The sequence below is a fragment of the Elephantulus edwardii genome, unplaced genomic scaffold (genome assembly GCF_000299155.1).
Source record: "Elephantulus edwardii isolate Elephantulus edwardi_28Jun2011 unplaced genomic scaffold, EleEdw1.0 scaffold00359, whole genome shotgun sequence".
Taxonomy (NCBI): domain Eukaryota; kingdom Metazoa; phylum Chordata; class Mammalia; order Macroscelidea; family Macroscelididae; genus Elephantulus; species Elephantulus edwardii.
In genome coordinates this window covers 405,414-425,757 of record NW_006400109.1, presented here as the reverse complement: position 1 = coordinate 425,757, position 20,344 = coordinate 405,414, and the positions used below count along the sequence as shown (strand labels likewise).

Here is a 20,344-nt window from a genome sequence, read left to right as displayed (position 1 = left end):
CCCCCCCCCCGTGTCTGTCACGGCCACTCTCATAAGTAGCACAAAGGCCGCGGCCCTCTGGGTGGAAGCTTTACCTAATAGCTGGGGAAGCCGAACACGTGGAAGCAATCTACCCTGGCCGTCCGAGCCGTGGGAAAACCGTGTTTATAAGTAGCCTAGGGGAGAGAATGCACAGTCCATTTATCATCGCTGTTCTCAGGCGGGCAGCTCGCAGTGCTGGGCAGATGCCTCCCAGCCCCGCTGTGTGGCAGACCTCACAGCCACCGTGTGAACATCCTCTCTCTGGGCTGTGCAGGACAGCAGCCATGAGTGCCTGGTGGCTTCCAGCGTTTAGAACTTGACCAGTGCAACTGTCATGATATTTCACTGACATTGAAAGTGAGGTTCATGGCTACTTGGTGCTGGGGAAGCAGCCTGTCCTTCCTTGAGCCTTACGTCAGGGACTAAAGCTGGTCACTTTTTCTTGGCACGCAGCAGCCACTTTGGGTTGGTGTCAGACAGGATGTAAGATTGATCTGTTCTTGGGATTTGCCTACATTTGGGGAAAAGTTAAAACGCTTTTCCCTATGCTTAGAGTCTCAACATTGCTTGTCACAGCAGGACATATATCTTGGCCTTGGGCACCTGTTGACTTCTCCCCATCATTAGCCAAACAGAGGGTGCTCACCTCAGGAAAGCAGACTTGTGTTCTGGGTCCCTGCCTGCGATCTGACCCTGAATCTGTCTTCTAGTGATTGACAGCTGCACAGTGGCCATGGCCTCCAACGACACACCCGAGGGGGTGCGGTACATTTCTTCCAACGTCTGTGGGCCCCACGGGAAATGCAAGAGTCAGTCTGGAGGCAAATTCACCTGTGACTGTAACAAAGGCTTCACTGGAACGTACTGCCATGAGAGTAAGACCGCCAGGGCACCCCTGCCTGCACTTCGGGTTTTGGGGCCCCTCAAGCTGTGTTTCAGGCAGTTAGAGTGAATGAGATAGGGAGGTCAGATCAGGGTTGCCCTTCCCCCAGGGACTTAGGACAGATTTAATGCCCCTGAATCTGTTTATGGACAGTGATTTTGGAATGTTCTAGTTTGGGTGGTTCTCTTCTCTGTAGCAGCTTCTTCCCCATTCTCACTAAGCAGCTTAGCATGTGAGGACATGAAGTGTCCAAACACTGAGGAAGCCCCCGCCCTGTTCATCTGACCCCCTCATTCCAGATATGGCTCTGAGAGTTCAGAATCCTGTGGGCACTGAGTGTTTCCTGGAGAGGCAGCTGTGGAAACTGGAGAAAACTGTAGTGCTTATGCATTCCTTGCCTTATCTTTCAATTCCCTCTCTTTCTCCCCCCTTTTTGTTTAGATATCAACGACTGTGAGAGCAACCCCTGTAAAAATGGCGGCACGTGCATCGATGGTGTCAACTCCTACAAGTGTATCTGCAGTGACGGCTGGGAGGGGGCCTACTGTGAAACCAGTGAGTCTGGGGGCCTTGGCGACAGATGGGTTTAGGGGAAGGCTGGTGGGAGGGGATTCACCTCACTTCAACTTGAAAAGGCTGACCTTTGTTAGAACCTTCCAGAAGACCCTCTTCAGTGTCTGTCATGAGCAGTGCTGGCTGTGTCCTGTTGGAGTTTGTGAGAGCTGGTGGTCCAGGGCTGAACTTTTTTTTTTTTCTTTTCTTCTCCCTGCCTCTTTTTTTAAACAGTCCCTCCGTAAGGCCTATCCACTTAGCTTTGTATCCAAAGACGAAATTTTAGGTGAAAGGAGTTAGGAGTTAGCCTTCGTTACAGGCTGGTTCATTTCAGGGTCGAAAATATGGAACGCTTCACGAATTTGCGTGTCATCCTTGCGCAGGGGCCACGCTAATCTTCTCTGTATCGTTCCAATTTTAGTATATGTGCTGCCGAAGCGAGCTGAACTTTTGAATTGCTGTAGTGGGAACGTGATTCTCCCCAGCTTCCGTTGCTGTTGTCAGAACCACCTCACAGCTGACCCTCCACTGGGTTTCTCTAGCTGTGAATCACCTGGGAGGTGATTGCCCATCTTTTTCCTGAGGGGCCACTGGTGGATTCGAGCCTCGAGAGGCGTGGCCCGTGGGCTAGCAGTGCAGCACTCCATGAACCAGGCCACCATAGGTCCTTAGACTTTGTGATTGTAGAATCACTATCTCCCCATGGAAGGAAGTGTAACCTTCTCTCTGTTGATCAGATTTTTGTGAGTCTTGATTTTCGTTTCTGTGGGAGTTGCAGAGCCTGTCTTGCTCGATGTGTGGTTTTAAAGTTGACCCCATTAGTGAACCCTTTACTCCTGGAAAGTAGTTGCTGTGTGTGTCCTAAGGCTGTTCTCAGAACTAGAGGACTAAAAAGATTGTTGTTCTTGTTGTGTACTGTTGAGTCACAACCGACCCTCCAGCCAGTTTTCAGAGGTAGTTAATTGCACAGGAGGAGACTGCCCATCCTTCTCCCACAGAGCAGCTGGTGGCCTCGAACTACATGCCTTCAGGATTGCAGTGCAGCTTCTTGCCCCTAGGCCACCAGATCTAAAACGATAGTTCTGGAAACTTCTTCAGCAGAGCCTCTCACCTTTCCTTCTAGATATTAACGACTGCAGCCAGAACCCCTGCCACAATGGGGGCACATGCCGGGACCTGGTCAACGACTTCTACTGCGACTGTAAAAACGGCTGGAAAGGGAAGACATGCCACTCGCGTAAGTGGGTGCCCACTGCCTGGCCCCTGCCTGGGGTCACCTCCATCCCACCTGTCCTAGCCTGTGCCCAGAACCACTCTGTCCCGCTGCCTGGCCTGTGCCCAGGGTCATTCTGTCCCACTGCCTGGCCTGCACCCGGGACTGCTCTGTCCTGCCACCTGGCCTGTGCTGGGGGTCACTCCATTCCACAGCCTGGCCCATGCCTGGGACTGCTGTGTCCCACCTCCTGGCCTGTGCCCAGGGTCACTCCATCCTGCAGCCTGGCCTGTGCCTGGGGTCACTGTCACTTTGTCCTGGCTTGTGCCCAGGGTCACTCCGTCCCACTGCCTGGCCTGTGCCCAGGGTCATTCCATCCCACTGCCTGGCCTGTGCCCGGGACCACTCTGTCCCGCTGCCTGTGCCCGGGGTCACTCTTGTCACTTTGTCCTGGCCTGTGCCCAGGGTCACTCCATCCCACTGCCTCGCCTATGCCTGGGACCACTCTGTCCTGCTGCCTGGCCTGTTCCTAGGGTCACTCCATCCCTCCGTCCTGCTGCCTGGCTTGTGCCCAGGGCCACTCTGTCCTTATCTTCTGTGGGAAGGCAGGCCAGGGCTCATGCGGAAAACATCCCCCTCTAGGTGACAGCCAGTGTGATGAGGCCACCTGCAACAATGGTGGCACCTGCTATGACGAGGGAGACACCTTTAAGTGCATGTGTCCTGGAGGCTGGGAGGGAACGACCTGCAATATAGGTGAGTGAGTGCATCTGCTCAGCTCCCCTGGGCTCAGAGTTATTTTCCCAGGGCTGGCTCAGCGCCCCCAGGCTGTCTGGATCCTCACAGAGGGTGGTCTGGTCTTGTTTTACAGCCAGGAACAGTAGCTGCCTGCCCAGCCCCTGCCATAACGGGGGCACCTGTGTGGTCAACGGGGAGTCCTTCACGTGTGTCTGCAAAGAAGGCTGGGAAGGGCCCATCTGCACGCAGAGTGAGTGGCCCCGCTCTCCCATGGCTGCTGACGCCTTTCCTCACCCCCCTCAGGGACCCAGAATTGAAACCAGAAGTGGCTGTTTGATGTGGGCAGGGCCTCACCTGGCTGTGCTCTAATGACTTGATGGGCTGCAGCCTTGACCTGGGCCTGAGAAAAGAGCGGGAGATAAGTGGAGACAGATGGTGCCTCGCCTCCCAGTGTTGGTTCCGAACAGGCAGCCTGTCTCCCTTCACTCTCAGGACACCCCTTCCAGTTGCCCACCTCGGCCCCTTCCTGTGCACATGGGGCCCATGGCCCATGAGGCAGAGCACTGGGCGAGCCTCCTCCCACCCGGGCCCCTTCCTGTGCGTATGTGGCCCAGGACACAGGCAAGCCTGCTTCCAATTTAGTGCCGTTTTACAGAGATTCTCCTGGTGCTCGCCGCAGCCTTCACATTTGGGTGGGTGGGAGCGAGTAGTATTATTGCTTAGGTCTGGTACCCTTTTCCTGGCTGAAGGTCGCACTAATCTGTGCCTCCTTCCTTTGCAGATACCAATGACTGCAGCCCTCACCCCTGGTAAGTGTGCCAGCCTTTCAGACCAGCGTTTGTCAGCCTGATGTGTGTATGTGCCACCAGGGAGCATGCTTACTGTGCGGGGGTCCCATTCAGCAGCTCCCAGTGGGGCTTCCTGAGCCCACAGGGTTCTCACAAGTTCCTTGGTGATGGCGATTCTGCTGGAGGGAGGGACACACTCAAATTAGCCAGGTCACCTCGTTTACAGCAGTGACGGGCAACCTTGGTTGCCCCCTTGAATCACTTAGCTTTTAAAGGCCAGTAGCCCACACTAGTGACTTAGGATCTTTAGGGTGGAAAACAAGGTGGCCTGGTAGTGTAGTTTGTAAAATATCTGGCTGCTAACCTAGAAGCCAGCAGTTCGATTCCACCAGCCGCTCCATGAGTGAAAGGTAGACAGTCTGCCTCCATGAAGGTTTACATCATTGAGAAGCTGAGGGAAAGTGGGAGGTCCCTGTGATCGGGTTTGGTTTTAGTGGGTTTGGGTGGAACCTGGACGTCAGCATTTTTAAAGCTCTCTGGGCAAAGGCGGGTGCAGCAAGGGTTCCTGTGAGGTGGTGGGTGACAACGAGCATCGTTTCTTTCCCCTCAGTTACAACAGCGGGACGTGTGTGGACGGAGACAACTGGTACCGATGTGAATGTGCCCCAGGTTTTGCTGGGCCTGACTGCAGAATAAGTAAGGAAGAGCCCATGTGGGTTCCCACTGGCTTTATTCCCCCACTCCACCCCACCCTACCCTTTAGTTCGAGACTTTTCATCTTTAAAAGCAATTAAGGCCAAAGTTACCTTTTAAGTCTCTCTGAGAGCAGCTAATCTCCTGCCTGCAGCTGGGATTACAATGCCCCAGTGCAGGCTCCTCCCTGGTACCTCCTCCTGGTTGCCTGGATGCCACAGCCTCCAGGCTCCTAGGGCAGAGTCCAGGCACGGAGCTGACCATTCTCCACCGGAGCCCAGAGGGTGTGCGTCCCCCATGACTAACATGAGGTTGTGGGCAAGGAAATGCTTGCTCCACACCCAGGGTGGACAGCACCAGTTCACCTGGAAGGGACCAGGCAGTCAAGGCCTTGGGACGAAGTGGGTGGCATGAAGGGCAACGCAGAGATTCAGTTACAATTTGTTCTTTATTTTCAAATGTCCTCTCCTGCTTTTCCGTGTGTCTTTTTTTAAAAAAGGAAAAAAAGGGCAGTAGAAGAGTTGTATTTTTTTTCCATTCTTGTGCCTCACCTTTTTTGGACTTGGTCTAGGATTTCTTGGATTTGAGCGTTCAGTGCGTGTTTGTAAGTCAGAGATTGGCAGACTGTGGCCTGGGGCTTAAATCTGGCTTGGTGTTTTTGTGAATAAAGTTTTATTGGAACCTAGCCACTGTCATCCGTTCACGCACTTTCTCCAGCTGTTCCCAGGCTGTGATGACAGACTCGAGCAGTTGTGATAGATGCCCCATGGCCTATAAAACTGAAGATGTTTGTTGTTTTGGATTTTATAGAAAACTGACACTAGCTATCCATTGCAGTGTCAGAGGAAAGTGAACTTAATTTAAAATAGTTGTCTCCAGAAGTCAGGGTAACAGTAATCATGGAGGGCAGGCGGGGGTCAGCACTGGAAGTGGACTTAGTGGAGGCTCTGAAAGGATTGACAATCTCTTTATTGGGCACTGGTTAAAGGCATGAACATTTATGGAGCTTTTATGTTAGGACTTTCATGGATAGGTTGTTTTAGTGGGATTTTAAATTTTTTATTATATTGGTTTGCCTACAAAGTTTATGTATGTTGTGTTTTACACTATTCATTTACTTTGTGTTTCATTTATTATGTTTTATGAAGTTTATCTCCATTAGACTATGCCCACTATTACCGTGTCTTTTCAGGTCTTCACTGGATCTTTCCCATTTCCTTTATCTCCTCCCTCACCCAACAAAATGTGCAGTCCTGTGATTTCGGCCCACCCATCCGCACCCTTCTCCCACCCCTTCAACCCTTGAGTCCCCGTACATGTTTTACTAGTAATCCTTCTCTTTTTACAGTAATGGTCTTACGCAATACTTACGAGACTGAGTTAGTTCACTCAGCATAATGCTCTCCAGTCTCTCCCAATTAATGTAGTATTTTTTTAAATTGTTGCTCCTAAATGCTGCATAGTGTTTCATTGTGTGAATTTATATCATTTTTAGGGTTTTTTTCTTTAATCACAATTGTGGAGTTTTAGGTTTTTTTAAACCTTCAGATCTGTTGTTGATAGTGTCACTATGAGTCATAAGTGACTCGACAGCACCTAACAATAACAAAATGTCAGTAGAAGTTATAAAATGATGCTGTCGCCCACTGAAGCCTGAACTTGAACCTCATCTCTCCTAGACATCAATGAATGCCAGTCCTCTCCTTGTGCCCTTGGGGCCACCTGTGTGGATGAGATCAACGGCTACCGATGTGTTTGTCCCCCGGGGCACAGTGGTGTCAAATGCCAAGAAGGTATGTGCACCAGGGCCAGCTGCCCATTGTCTTCGGGGATAAACAGACCCAGCAGTGCTGTTGTGACGGTCACTGTGTGAATTGGGGAAGGGGTGACTTGTCTCTGGGCTGTGGTTTTTAGTCAGTTGTTGATTGCCGTTAACACCGTGTGACGAGCGTCTCAGCACTCGGTGGCTTTCAAATATACGTTCATTTTTATTAAGTAGAGTGACTCTGGAGCCCTGGGTTGTGTAGGTAGTTAAGTTTGGGGGTTCAGATGCACCTGAGAGTGAGCATCTTGGAGGAACATCCTGGTGAGCTAACCCTGAACCGTGAGCCACTGAAAATCCACGGAGCACAATTTGACACAGAAATAATTTTTTATGATTTTATACAGGATTGTAAAGTTGACACCATCAATTGAGACCAATTTTGCAACTTGAAGAGAAATACATTGTAATCAGCCAGCTGTCTAGTCAGTTATAACTGGTGGCCACCTTGTCAAGGGAGAACTGTGCTCCATTGGGCCATGAGCCGGAGTGTCATTGGGCTGGGCTCGTAGGAAAGGGACCATGTACAGGAGGCCAAGTTCAACTGCTCCTAGGTCATCTGCTAACACTGCAATGGCCGAAGGGAGTCATGTGGTGAAGCACAAACTCAGCGGGCAAGGACGTGCACTGCCCTTTGGGTGAGGGACTCTGGTGTCACCTGGCACAGGTGGTGGGTACCGCAGATCATGGTAACAGGAAGTGAAGGGAGGGCTGAGCTGAGAACAATCTTCAGGAAAGGGAGTCCTCGCATTCACGTGCTCCCCACCCTTTCAGTTTCAGGGAGGCCTTGCATCACCATGGGAAGCGTCATCCCTGACGGGGCCAAGTGGGATGATGACTGTAACGCCTGCCAGTGCCTCAGTGGGAGGGTCGCCTGCTCCAAGGTTAGTTTGCGTCCTGGGTTAGTGTCCCAGCTTGCTGTCGGGAGGGTCAGCTGCTCCAAGGTTAGCATGTGTCCTGGGTTAGTATCCCAGCTTTCTGATAGGAAGGTCACCTGCTCCAAGGTTAGCATGTGTCCTGGGTTAGTGTCCCAGCTTTCTGATAGGAGGGTCGCCTGCTCCAAGGTTTGTGTGCATCCTGGGTTAAGGCCCCAGCTTCCAGGCTCGAGGGTTGCCTGCTCCAAGGGTAGCATGCCTCCTGGATTAGCGTCTCAGCTTCCTGGTGCGAGGGTTGCCTGCTCCAAGGACAATATGCATCCCAGGTTAGCGTCCTAACTTCCCAGTGGCCTGCGTCGCCTGCCCTAAACCTCTAGCCTGTGTCTCTCCCAGGTGTGGTGCGGCCCGCGGCCGTGCCTGCTGCACAGAGGGCACAGCGAGTGCCCCAGCGGGCAGAGTTGCATCCCTGTCCTGGATGACCAGTGCTTCGTGCGCCCCTGCACCGGCGTGGGCGAGTGCCGGTCCTCCAATGTCCAGCCCGTGAAGACCAAGTGCACATCTGACTCCTACTACCAGGACAACTGTGCCAACGTCACCTTCACCTTCAACAAGGAGATGATGTCCCCGGTACGGACCGGCCGTGTGGGGAATGGTGGGGTCTGCAGTGGCACGGGGTCTCAGGCTTGATTGTGTTCTCTGGCACTTAGTGAGGCTTGCTTTTGGTCTGCCTTCACAGGAAATACCTCTTCTATTTCCCCCAATATCTGACATGTGACATAAAATATATTTTTAGGGCCTTACCACCGAACACATTTGTAGTGAATTGAGGAATTTGAATATTCTGAAGAACGTTTCTGCAGAATATTCTATCTACATCGCTTGCGAGCCTTCGCCATCTGCCAGCAATGAGATCCACGTGGCCATTGTAAGTGTGAAACCCGTTTACCTGGACCTGTGATTGTGGTATAGCTTGCCAGTTTCAAGTCAAGGAAAATCACTCCAAAACATCTCATTGCCTTGGAGTCAGAGCTGACCCACAGTTGACCCTCCAGCAGGTTTTCTGACACTGTAAATCACACAGCAGGAGACTCTCTTCTTCCCCCATGTAGCTGCTGATGGATTTGAACCACTAACGTGGGGTCTGGGATTAGTAGCCTAACTCCCTACACACTAGGCCCCCAGAGCTCCCTCAACTTAATGTAGCCAACTAGTCTCAAATACATTGAGAGTTGTGTAATGGCCACATGCTGTCAAGGAATTTTGAATAAAGGCTACTGGTGTGTATTTGCGGGCCCTCAAGCCTGACGGGGAGCTCATGTGGTCTAGTGGGAAGGAGCTGCCCTGCTAACCCAAAGGCACGTGGTTGGAATCCACCAGCCGCTCCACAGGAGAAGGATACTCGGTCCCCTCCTGTGCGACTTACTGCCTCTGAAAACCCGCTGGAGGGTCAGCTGTGGGTCGGTTCGGACTCTGCGGCACACACCACCACCACCACCACCACCACCACTCCTGCCCATTCTTTTTTCCAGTCTGCTGAGGATATCCGGGACGACGGAAACCCTATCAAGGAGATCACTGACAAAATCATCGACCTTGTTAGTAAACGTGACGGGAACAGCTCACTCATTGCCGCCGTGGCTGAAGTGAGAGTGCAGAGGCGTCCGATGAAGAGCAAAACAGGTGAGTGTCGGACAAGGACGCGGAGGTCTCTCTCTGTGGTGACCATCAAACAGACCCCCACCCCCCTGTACTGCGGAATCAAAGTCCTGGCAGACAGGCTTCACCTGACCGCTCTTCCCTCAGAGGAGCCCCCCTCCGTTAACTGGTGAGGAAACGAGCCAGTTTGACCAAGTTAATACGGCTGATGGAGATGGGTTAACTGTCCAGCAAGCTTTTTAGTCTTGGCAGGAGACTGCTGTGCAGAAAACATAGAGCATCTTGTTTGATCTCTCAGCCCTTGGCCAGAGTCTCTGTGCCTTGGGCCGGAGGCCTTTTGAGGCCTGACGGGGCACTGGTATCCTGGGCCACCCCTAAAGCCCAAGGAACTGCTGGTTTTGGCAAGGCTTCTAGAACTTTTCTGACTGCCTGCGGACATCACTGTTCTAGCAAGTGAGGCAGTGGGCATGTAACTGTGGGTCACCTGAGCCTCACATCGGGCTTCTGATTCTGAAATGTGATCCTATAACGAGCCAGCCTGCTCTTTGCAGCCAGAGAGCTGGGGAGCCTTGTCTCTCCCGGGCCTCTCTGAGGACCATAGTCGAGTCGAGGTTTCCAAGGATCCAGGTCCCAACCCTTGCTTATCAAGCTGTAAATTGATGACAGGTGGTTGTGAAAAGGGACGTGTCCCCTTGGTGCTTGTTTTAGGGACTCAGGACAGGCGCACTGTTGGTATTCTTGGGATCCCGTGGTGGTGTTTGCTTGCTCTCTCTCTGGAGGATTAATTGGTCTGGTCCCTGCCTTCCAGATTTCCTGGTTCCCCTGCTGAGCTCCGTCTTAACTGTGGCGTGGATCTGTTGCCTGGTGACAGCCTTCTACTGGTGCATGCGGAAGCGGCGGAAGCCAAGCAGCCCTCCTCACTCGGCCTCGGAGGACACCACCACCAACAACGTGCGGGAACAGCTGAACCAGATCAAGAACCCCATCGAGAAGCATGGTGCCAACACGGTGCCCATCAAGGACTACGAGAGCAAGAACTCCAAGATGTCCAAAATCAGGACACACAACTCCGAGGTGGAGGAGGATGACATGGATAAGCACCAGCAGAAAGCGCGCTTTGCCAAGCAGCCAGCGTACACCCTGGTAGACAGAGAGGAGAAGCCCCCCAACAGCACACCAGCAAAGCACCCAAATTGGACAAACAAACAGGACAATAGAGACCTGGAAAGTGCCCAGAGCTTGAATCGGATGGAGTACATCGTATAGCAGACAGCGGGCGCTGCTGCCTCGCGGACGCCACCCTTAGGTAGTGTTGGAAGGCACACGGGGCTTGTAGTTCTTTAAACTGTCGTCTCGTGTTCAAGTCTGAGGCTGTCCCGGACTTAGAATCCCTGTGTTAATTTAAGTTCTGACAAGCTGGCTTACACTGGCAAGGGTAGTTTCTGTGGCCGGCTGGAAACCCAAGCGTTGCATTTCACATCTATGCAAGACCAGTCGAAGGTGCCCTGTGCGGGTCCACGCCGGGGGGACCAGGCCACCAGGAGGCTGTCCACCCTTAGTCCTTGAGCTTCCGCTGCTGCCCAAGGTCCCGATGTGATGCAGTCATAGGAGAGTAGTTTTTATTTATATTTATTGACTCTTGAGTTGTTTTTGTATATTGGTTTTATGATGACGTACAAGTAGTTCTGTATTTGAAAGTGCCTTGTAGCTCGGAACCACAGCAACTATCACAAAGGAGTTTATTATTTATTTTTTTTATTGTAATTTTTTTGTTGGTTTTTGTTTTGTTTTGGGTTGTTTTTTTTTTTTTTTGGTGGGGGGGACCTTGATGTCAGCAGTTGCTGGTAAAATGAAGAATTTAAAAAGAGGAAAAATGTGTCAAAAGTAGAATTTTGTATAGTTATGTAAATAATTCCTTTTTTATTAATCACTGTGTATATTTGATTTATTAACTTAATAATCAAAAGCCTTAAAACATCATTCCTTTTTATTTATATGTACGTGTTTAGAGTTGAAGGTTTTTGATAGCATTTTAAGCTTATGGCCTTTTTTTTTTTTTTGAACTTGTTTTCTTATTACATGTTGCCTATAAGCCAAAATTAAGGTGTTTGGAAATAGTTTATTTTTAAAACGATAGGAATGGGGTCCCGTGCCTGAATACTGATGGAATTTTTTTCTTTTGTACGACGTCAGATGTTTAAAACACCTTCGATAGCATCACTTTAAAACACGTTTTAAGGACTGACTGAGGCAGTTTGAGAATTAGTCTAGAACAGGTTTCTTTGTTTTGGGGGTTTTGTTTTTTTTTTTTTTTCCTTCTTTCCTCTCTGCTTTAGACTTGAAAAAGAAGATGGACAGGCAGATAATCTGCAACGCAGTTTAAGGGGATAAATTTGAACTGACTTAACGTAGCCAAAGGTGAGTGGTTGAATATCCTGAAAAAAAATGCAAAATTAATTGTGTGACGCGGGAAGCATACCAGTTCTTTTTTTTGTAAATTCTGATTTCATTTACCATCCATATGTAATAATGAACCACTTGTAGATTTGATTTCTCTTTGTTACCTACTGCATTTAGGGAGTATTCTAATAAGCTAGTTGAATACTTGAACTGTAACAATGTCCAGTAAGATCACTGTTTAGATTTGCCATAGATTACACTGCCCGCCTTAAGTGAAGAGATCCAAGTGCTATTACGATGTTTAAGATCAAAAAGGCTTATAAAACAGTAATCTCGTTGGTTCACCGTTGAGACCATGAAGATACTCTGTATTGTACTATTAGTGTTAAATGAACATGAAAAATGCATCTCTGATGGATTGTTCCTGGCAATAAATTTTGAAAAGTAATATTTATTAAATTTTTTGTATGAAAACACAGAACAGTGTGGACTTGTGTTCAGTCGCTGTGCTGGGTTCTGCAGCCCGCCTGCAGGGTCTTCTCTGATGCTCGGGGGTAGCGTGGGCGAATTCTGGATGTGTGTGTCACCAAAAGGCTTTCTCAAGCACAAAATCCATCTGAAGTTCTCAGAAACTGTGGGGCCGAGCGGAGGGAGCTGCCGTCCCAAGGGGCCCAGTCCTTGTGTGGCTGCTCTGACACTCCAAAAGGGGTTATTCAGCAAGTGTGAATGCAGCTTGAATAAACACCACTGGATTAATGACTTGTATTGGGGCGGTGAATTGTCCGTGAGCACTCATGGGAAATGCCCACCCCACTAACGGGGTTTGAAATAGCTGGGAGATTGAAGTTGGGGCATAAAGAAGAAAGGTAATGCTTTTTGTCCCTGGCTGCCTAGATTAATATTGATGTGCTGTCGTCAGCACAGGCCACACCCGCCTGGCTTTTGTGCACACGCTGGGCCTCCAGGACTGGCTTTCTTGTCACACTAGTAACAGGTGTTGAGGCTGGTCTGCTCATCACCTTGTTCCCAAGGAAGGAATGTTGGGCTGCCTGTGGATGCTGGGTGTCTGCCTCCCTGGGAGGTCCTGGAGGTGGAGAGGGCCAGAGAGCTCAGCTCAGCTCAGCTCAGGCCCAGCCCCACCTCGCAGGGTGGCGTGGGGAGCATTGAGAGATGGGCTGTGGTGACAGGCACCTGCCTGGGTGGCATCCAGCCACAGCAGAGTGGAGGCCCGGGCGCAATGAGCATGCACGCAGGGCCACTCCTGGTGCACTCGGAGCTGCCCACTGCCCCTGGTTTTCACAGGAAATGCTCCATCAACAGACTCTGAATGGAGAGAAACCTGACAGGGATGTCTATGTCTGCTTTTGTTGCTGGAAAACAGTATTTTTTTCCCCTGCACCAGGCTAGGAATTGTGTTCCCTGATAGGCATTTTGTTTAAGAAAGGATGGCAGGCTTTGAATATCCCTAGCTACTTGGGCAGGAGCCAAGGCCAGCAAGGGACCCAGAGTTAGTGACAGTCTTAAGAGTGGCCAACAATGGCCTTTGGCTGTTTGTGGAGGCTGCCAGGAGGACCGACTGTAGTGAGCCTGTCCCCATGGCATCTCTTGGCTCTGGTGTGGCAGTACTTTGTCACTAATCTCTCCTGGTAGCTGGCTGGTTTTTGCAAGGGGCCTCTGCTGGGAAGGACTGAGCCTGGCAGGAGACAGTTCCCCTTAGCAGTGCTGAATGGAAACGCCATCTTTGAAGCAGCACCTTGCCATGGTGGTTTGTAAACTTGGGTTGTGTTGGACCCCAGAATTCCTTGGGTAGCCACCAAAAGCTTTTATGGAAAAAAAGTCCACACCAAAATTGTTTCATGAACATTTGTGGTGCTTTATTTCAGGAGGTAAGTGATGAGATGTGCATGTATTAAACATTCTGCCTGGAGCTCTTGGCATAGGGGAGGTTTGGTTCAGCCTCAAGGCGAGGGGCTAGGATGATAATCATGGGGTGGTTTCTTCTGCAGAGAAGGTCCCAGTACAGCACTGGTTGCCCTGGTTAGGGAAGTGTAGAAGGACTTGGTGCCTTCACTCCTCCCCGGGAACACTCTGGGCATGCTTTAAGGGGGCCCCAGACAATAAAGAAGCTTTCAGACCCTTAATGACTGACTCAGCATTAGGATATACCAAGTAAGAATTAATTCATCAGGAAAGAATGGATTTGAAACTGGCTGGGTTTGGAGGAGTAACTAACTGCTTGTGAGTAACTAATGTGCTTTGAGATTTGCAGATTAACAAGGTCAAATTAGACTAGAAAGGGGTGTATCTTCATAACTGACTGAAAAGCTAAATGTCTACTGGATGGAGGAGGTGTCAGCCGAGACCGGGCAGCAATCAGAAGCATAATTTCCCGGTGGGTTTCTCCTAAACGCCCACCCTACGGCCAGAGGAGTCTGGGAACCTGCATTCCCACACGCTACCACTGCACCTCTCCGCTTATATAAAACAGCGCTAACTTAAAGTACCAAAAGGTTAGCTCGTGGTTAATTACAATGTTTTCCCTCCTTATTAAACTGAATTAAGTAGCCTGGAAGCCAGTGTGTTGCTAAATTGCCACCTGACGTCATTTTAACATAATTACACTGCCCTGTGAGCAAGTTGTGCTCCAAATGCTTCATATTATGAGCTGATCCGAGGTGAATGGAAATGAACTTATTTACACATTTTCTCAGTAAAGAATTAAAGTGTGGAGGTGTTCTGCCTTTCTCCACAACTTCCCATTGTCTGGGAGGAGATGTGTGTTGGAGGAGGAGATGTGTGTTGGAGGAGGCCAGCACTGTTAAGAGTGAAGGTCCACAGGCCCAGCTACCTTCAGGTCAAACAACAAAAACTCCCTCATTGCTGAGGAGTCGAAATGAACATGTGGTTGACCCTTCAGTGAGTTTCGGAGGCTGTAAATGGCCTCTGGGGGAAACTGCCATCTTTCTCCTGTAGCTGGTGCATTCAGCCAGCCAGAGAGGTAGGTGTCCAGTGGACCACGCCACTGGAGCGTTGGATATGTATTGGAAGCTCAGGCTTTGCAATACTCCATCATTTCCATTTCGACTGCGGCTCTTCTTCCGTCCACTGGGAACGAGAAGCGGGAGTTCAGAGGTTCCTGCTCTGGGAAGACACACAAGCAAACGGGTTATGGGAAGCCGCCTCCTGCTAATGTGTATTTATACTTTGCAAGCTCTGATTCATCCAAGCCTTGGAACAGAAATCTGCTTCCTGAGGTTCTGTTTTTAAATAGATAGTTTGCAAAAACAACAATTATTTTTCTTAACATTTTTTTTCCACCCCACAAGCAGCTAAACATTCCGGCTGAGGCTATGTCAGCCTCCACCAGTGCCAGCAGACAGCCTGGTGATCTGCGGAAGAAGGGGGCCCCAGGCAGCTCTGCACTGCCCTGGCCCCAGAAGTCTTAAAAGCAGAGTGTAGAAACTATTAGGGCAATCGTATTGCATCACACCAAGCCCATGCCATGTCTCTGTGTCCATGAAAAAGAAATGAACTTCTCTCTGTGGATGGTTGCCCTCCAATGGTTATGAAAGTAAAGGTGAGAGGCAGGTTGGCTGTGGCAGTCCCAGGCCTGGCAGCGAGGGCTCAGCACACTTGCCTGGCATCCTGTGAAACTGTGCCAAGAGAGCGTGACTCCCAGGCTTCGGCCATTAGACATTAGACCTGCATTACTTGCTCCTGCACGTTGGCAGAGACTTTGTGGCTTAGAGAGTGTTTCTTTCATGTCCAAGGCAGCTTTTACAAGTCTCAAATTATGTATCATTATCCGGGAGTCCAGTATTAACCTGTGAGATACACGTCGGGAAAATGAACTTGGAGAATCAGGGCTGCTAAATCCAATAGGGCCTTTTGAGCAGAGCCTGCCTGCTGGCCCACCAGGTGTCCACGCCGGGCACCGGGCGCTGGATTATCCAGGAGCAAACTTCGATGCCAGATGCCGGGCACATGAAAGCGCCAGCTTGCTTTGAAGGAGATGCTGTTCTGGCGGATGGGGGGTGAAGGGGGTGCTCCTCCGTGATCCGTGAGGAAAGCCTGCATCTGCAGCTGGCCTCCTAATGACTACCCAGGCGACCACAGAGTGCGGGTCCCCTCTCTGTCATACACCTGAGGAGTGAAGAGCCTTCCGGCTTCGTCCTTGCTGGGGCCGGGCCGATGAAAAGCCTTCATCTTAGATTCACAGGATGAGAGTTGGGGCCCTTACGGATCCAACAAAGGCCCCAACCCCTATTCCTTTTCCATTAGGTGAAACGGAGGCAAGGAGAGGCTTGAGGCAAGGAGAGGCTTGGGGCAGGGGAGGATCACCCAATATCACACATCAGCAGGGACAGTCGGGACTGGACCCCGACAGGCCCCCGTTTCTGGGTTACTGTGTGCTTTCTGCCACTTCTCAGAATCAGGGAGGTTTGGGCCCGGGGTGTGAGCTTGCACAGATTGTCAGAGACACAACACAAGGAGATAAGCACGTGAGCAGCAAACACAGAGGGACCCGGAGACTGCAGGGAGGCCGGGGTGGGGGCAGGCGTGGGTGCTATCCAGCAAAGACAGGACCACAGACGGCAACTGTGCTTTCTTGAGGTTTTGCCTAGAAAGTGGCAGTTTTTAAAAGTCCAGGAGTGAAAGGAGTTTTCTAAATCAAAGAGATCAAGCCCTAGCACTTTGCAGGTGCTTCCTTTGTTCTTGGACAATTTCCGGTTTCCTTTTTCATGTTGGCAGCTTAGAATGGTGAGATGAGGCCCATGAAGAGAGAGATTCAGCAAGGAAGTCGACAAGCGCACTACATCCTCCCTTGCCCAGTGCACACGGGCTCCTAAAGGTGCACACAGGCAGATACGTGTACACACACACACACACACACACACACACACACACACACACAGGCATGTAGTGCCAAAAAGAGCAAACAAGTGGAGGCAGCTCCTCAGACGCGAAATTTTTGTCTCACGTACTCTGTGCATATGGTCAGGAGGGGCCAGTTGTTGGGAGAGGATATCATGCCGGGAAAGGCAGAAGGTCAGCACAAGAGAGACCCTCCACAAGGTGCACTGACACAGTGATTCTACTGATGGGTTTGAGTATGTGAGGACGGTACAAGATAGGACAGGGTTCCCATCTGTCATTCACAGGGTCACTATGAGTCACAGTCGACTTGATGGCACTTGACACACGCGTGTGGACGCACATGGACAGACATGCACGTACTGCTCTTGATGCCCACGATGCACTTCACTTCCGGTGTTGCTGACCTGTCCCTGGGGACAGCTATGACACCTAGGCCTCTGCGCACACTTCTTGGTTCCCTGGCGAGTTACTTTTCAGGTTATCGCTGAAAAATCATCTGAGCCTTTTAAAGCACTAAAGTCTTAAATTGCTTAGGTGTGATGAAGCTCGCCACTTCCTGTGTGTGGCTGGGCCCGCACAGGCCTATCTGGGAGTTCCTGGAACTGCCTGTGGGCAACTTGGCTCCCTCAACCCAACACCCCAAAAGGGCAACCCCCCAAGCGCCATACACTTCTCACCTGGCACTGGCGGATTAGAAGTGTATCCCACAAGTCACCTCAACCTGTTTATCATGTCGGGGTAGGCCAGAATTAAGTATTATGCAAACGTTTCCTCTGGGCTGAGGCACCCACACCAAATCGCTACGGGGTCATCCTGGAGACAGGGACGCCTCCAAATTCAAGGCATTAACAGTCAGATGCCCTTGGGGTACTTGCTCTGGCTTTGCAGGGAAGTGTTTGGGGAATTAATTTGGAAAGAATTTCACACTTGTGGAAAGGAATGGTACAAGTGTGAACAAAGTACCTGTTGTGTGCCAGTTGAGTCAGGACTGACTCACAAGTGACCCTCAGAGGGTTTTCAGAGGCAGTAAATCACACAGGAGATCATGCACCTTTCTTCTGCAGAACAAGTGGATTCAAACTGCTTGCCTTGGATTTGGTAGCCTAACACCTTACCACTAAGCCAGCAGAGTCTGCACAAAATGATGGGAAAGTGCCTCTGAGGGGAAGGAAGGGGGTGTGTAAAGGGAGTTGAGTTGCATGAGCACAACTTGTAGGTTTCTCCAAAGACCCTGAGCCAGTTCAACCAGGCCCAGCCATGAAGTGACTAAAGAAGGTACCCAAAGTTTTAAAATGTGGGGGAACAACATTGCTGGCCCTGCTATCTCCCCGTTTTCTGTGTGTCTTCAGTCCAGCCTTGTCAACTACAGCTCAGTTCAAGGCTTTGACTATTTTCTCCAGAACATTCCACCTCCACACGGCCTCGTTCAGGGACTGGGCTGTTAACTCTCCGTGTGTGGAGGGAACAAGAGCCTTCATGCTGGAGCCAGACTTCCTTGATTCCAATCGCAGCTCTTCCTTCCAGGCCGTCCTGGCCCGGAGTTTTTCTTCCTGTGCGGTGTTCCCCTCACGCAAGTGCCGCCAGACAAAGTAGTGCTTCTGGGCTTTGGGGCTCAGTCCTGGATCCCAGGCTCAAAAGTGCCAACACGCTTCCTGCCACACACACATAACGGGAATTGATGCCTCAGTTTCCTCATCTGTCAGACGGTGATAATAAATGCATTCACATTCATGCAAAGGGCTCCAAGAAAAAGCAAACTTGCTGTGTTAGTACTTTCCTAAACCTCGGGAGAGACTGTTGTTTGCTACTGAGGCAGCCCCAACCGTGGCGGTGCTGTGCCCAGCAGGACAGGGCTCTTGCGCCCCACAGGGTTTTCATTGGCTGTTATTTTGGAAGTGGATTGCTAAATCTTTTCCCCCTAATCTTAGTCTGGAAGCCACTGAAACCTGTTCAACGCCATACAAGTCTTGACAGGTGGTAGCTGTGCTTCAGTTGCCTTGGCTGGGACTTGAACCTGGGTCTGCTGCATGAAAGGCAAAAACTTTGCCACTCAACCACAACTGTCCTGTGACACAATGCAGTGTCTGTGAAAAGACTAAAGGATCCAATAGTTTAAGGGACAGTTTATTTTCACCATTGCAAGTGGGCCCACGTCAGGCAAGGGCCAAAGGTTATTGGATCTGGTGGGAAGAAGTCTACGAAGGCCCCTAACATCCCAGCTCTCGGTTATTTGGTGAAAGACTAGTCTGTGACTGCTGTGAAGGGGTTCTGCAGATGTAATAAAAGTGTCAAAGCAGCTCACTTTAAGACACTGATAGTATCCAGGTGGGCAGGAGCGAATCTACAAATCCTTTAAAGGCTGAGGTGTTCCCCGCCACCCTCAGACTGCATGCAGAAGAGAAAGCCAGAGAGATTCAAAGTTTAAAAGCCAACCATGCAAGGAATGTTCTTCATTTCCAAGATGGAGGGGCTCACCAGCAAGGCCAGAGAGCAGCGCCTAGTTTCTGAGACCTCAGAACTAGCCAATAACCCAACAGCATTTGGAGGAGGTGCCTCCGAGTGAGGAGAGAGCCGATGGGCACCTTGATTTCAGCCTCACAAGGTTCTGAGAAGGTTCAGCTAAAATGTGCCAGAAACTGTGAGATTTACACAGGCTTAAGCCACTGAGTGTGTGGTAATCTGTTACAGTGGTTACAGTCACGGACTGTCAAGTCAGAATCGACTCCTAGCTGACCCGCGAGTGGGTTAGCAGAGCCTGTAAATGGCACAGGAGGAGACTGCCCATATTACTTCCTAGTACCTGCTGGTGGATTTGAATCACCTGCCTGTGGGTTGGCAGCACAACTCCCCACCACCAGACCACTAAAGCTCTACAGATTGAGCACTTCAGAAAGCTAATAAAGCAGCTTTCCCCTAAACAAAGTTCTTTCCTATTGTCAACAGAGAAGCAGCTAATTGTCAAGTCCATCCTTTTCCTCCAGCATCTGAGGGCATAAGCCATAGGGAACTGCAATGCTAACACAAAAGTGGTGCCTCCCTGGGGGTGTGAAGTCAACAGCAGCTCCGTGGGAGAACGCCAGGCAGTGTGGGATTTACCACGTGGCGGATCGGCTGTGAGTCGACTTCAACTCAAAGGCAACATGTTAAGTTCGATCCCCTCCAAGTTCGTTTTCATACCATGCCTGGCCAGCCTGGACCAACTTGTGGCAGAGGGTTAAGGGGTCTCTCAAGTTCAGCGAAACCTTTGAAGCAATAATCAGGACGTGGCATGAGTCCTGACAAGAGCCAAAACTGTTTCTAAAACCAGAACCCCAAAGAGCATGCGGTATAATAAATGAGTCCCAAGAAACACTATCTTCAAGACACAGGGAGGCCAATTTGCTGTAGAAAATCCACAGATGAATGGAGTCTCTCTTTCGGCTTGTATGGAGATTTTAGGTTAGATCTAGAAAGTTCTTCCAACAAGGTTCTTTCCAGCTGGAGATTGTTATGAGTGTCAAAACAAGGAGCCCAGCAGTAAAGCAGATGTGCTGACAGAGCCAGTGCTTCCTCCCACAGGGGCTTACCCCGTGAGTGGTGGGAGAACTCTGTTCTAGGTGCCCACCACTGTCATGTGCTCTCCGCCCTGCTCCAGACGTTGCCAAGAGGAGCAGAATGGCCCTGCAAGAGGTGCACTAGAGATGAAGTGCAACAATATACAATCAAATCAGAGTTGCGGTTTAACAAGCCCTAATCCACGCCAGTGTCACTGCAGGAAGGTCCTCCAGTTGCCTCCCAAGGGGGTCTCCTGCCTGTTTCCCACATCCTGGCTTGAGGTGGGCCTAA

At 50.5% G+C, this 20,344-nt stretch overlaps 1 protein-coding gene across 1 annotated transcript in view; it reads left to right on the top strand.

The window, feature by feature from the left end:
• Positions 1-10,616, top strand: part of JAG1 (jagged 1) — a 39,081-nt gene extending 28,465 nt beyond the window's left edge. The window contains exons 14-26 of the mRNA XM_006902026.1: positions 732-896; positions 1,346-1,459; positions 2,580-2,693; positions 3,312-3,425; positions 3,541-3,657; positions 4,189-4,216; positions 4,806-4,891; positions 6,568-6,681; positions 7,485-7,594; positions 7,979-8,212; positions 8,379-8,510; positions 9,115-9,265; positions 10,050-10,616. Of these exons, the coding sequence (XP_006902088.1) occupies positions 732-896; positions 1,346-1,459; positions 2,580-2,693; positions 3,312-3,425; positions 3,541-3,657; positions 4,189-4,216; positions 4,806-4,891; positions 6,568-6,681; positions 7,485-7,594; positions 7,979-8,212; positions 8,379-8,510; positions 9,115-9,265; positions 10,050-10,507 (1,937 nt within the window). The 3' untranslated portion in view covers positions 10,508-10,616. The remainder of the gene's footprint in view (positions 1-731; positions 897-1,345; positions 1,460-2,579; positions 2,694-3,311; positions 3,426-3,540; positions 3,658-4,188; positions 4,217-4,805; positions 4,892-6,567; positions 6,682-7,484; positions 7,595-7,978; positions 8,213-8,378; positions 8,511-9,114; positions 9,266-10,049) is intronic.
• The last annotated feature ends 9,728 nt before the right edge of the window (positions 10,617-20,344 follow it).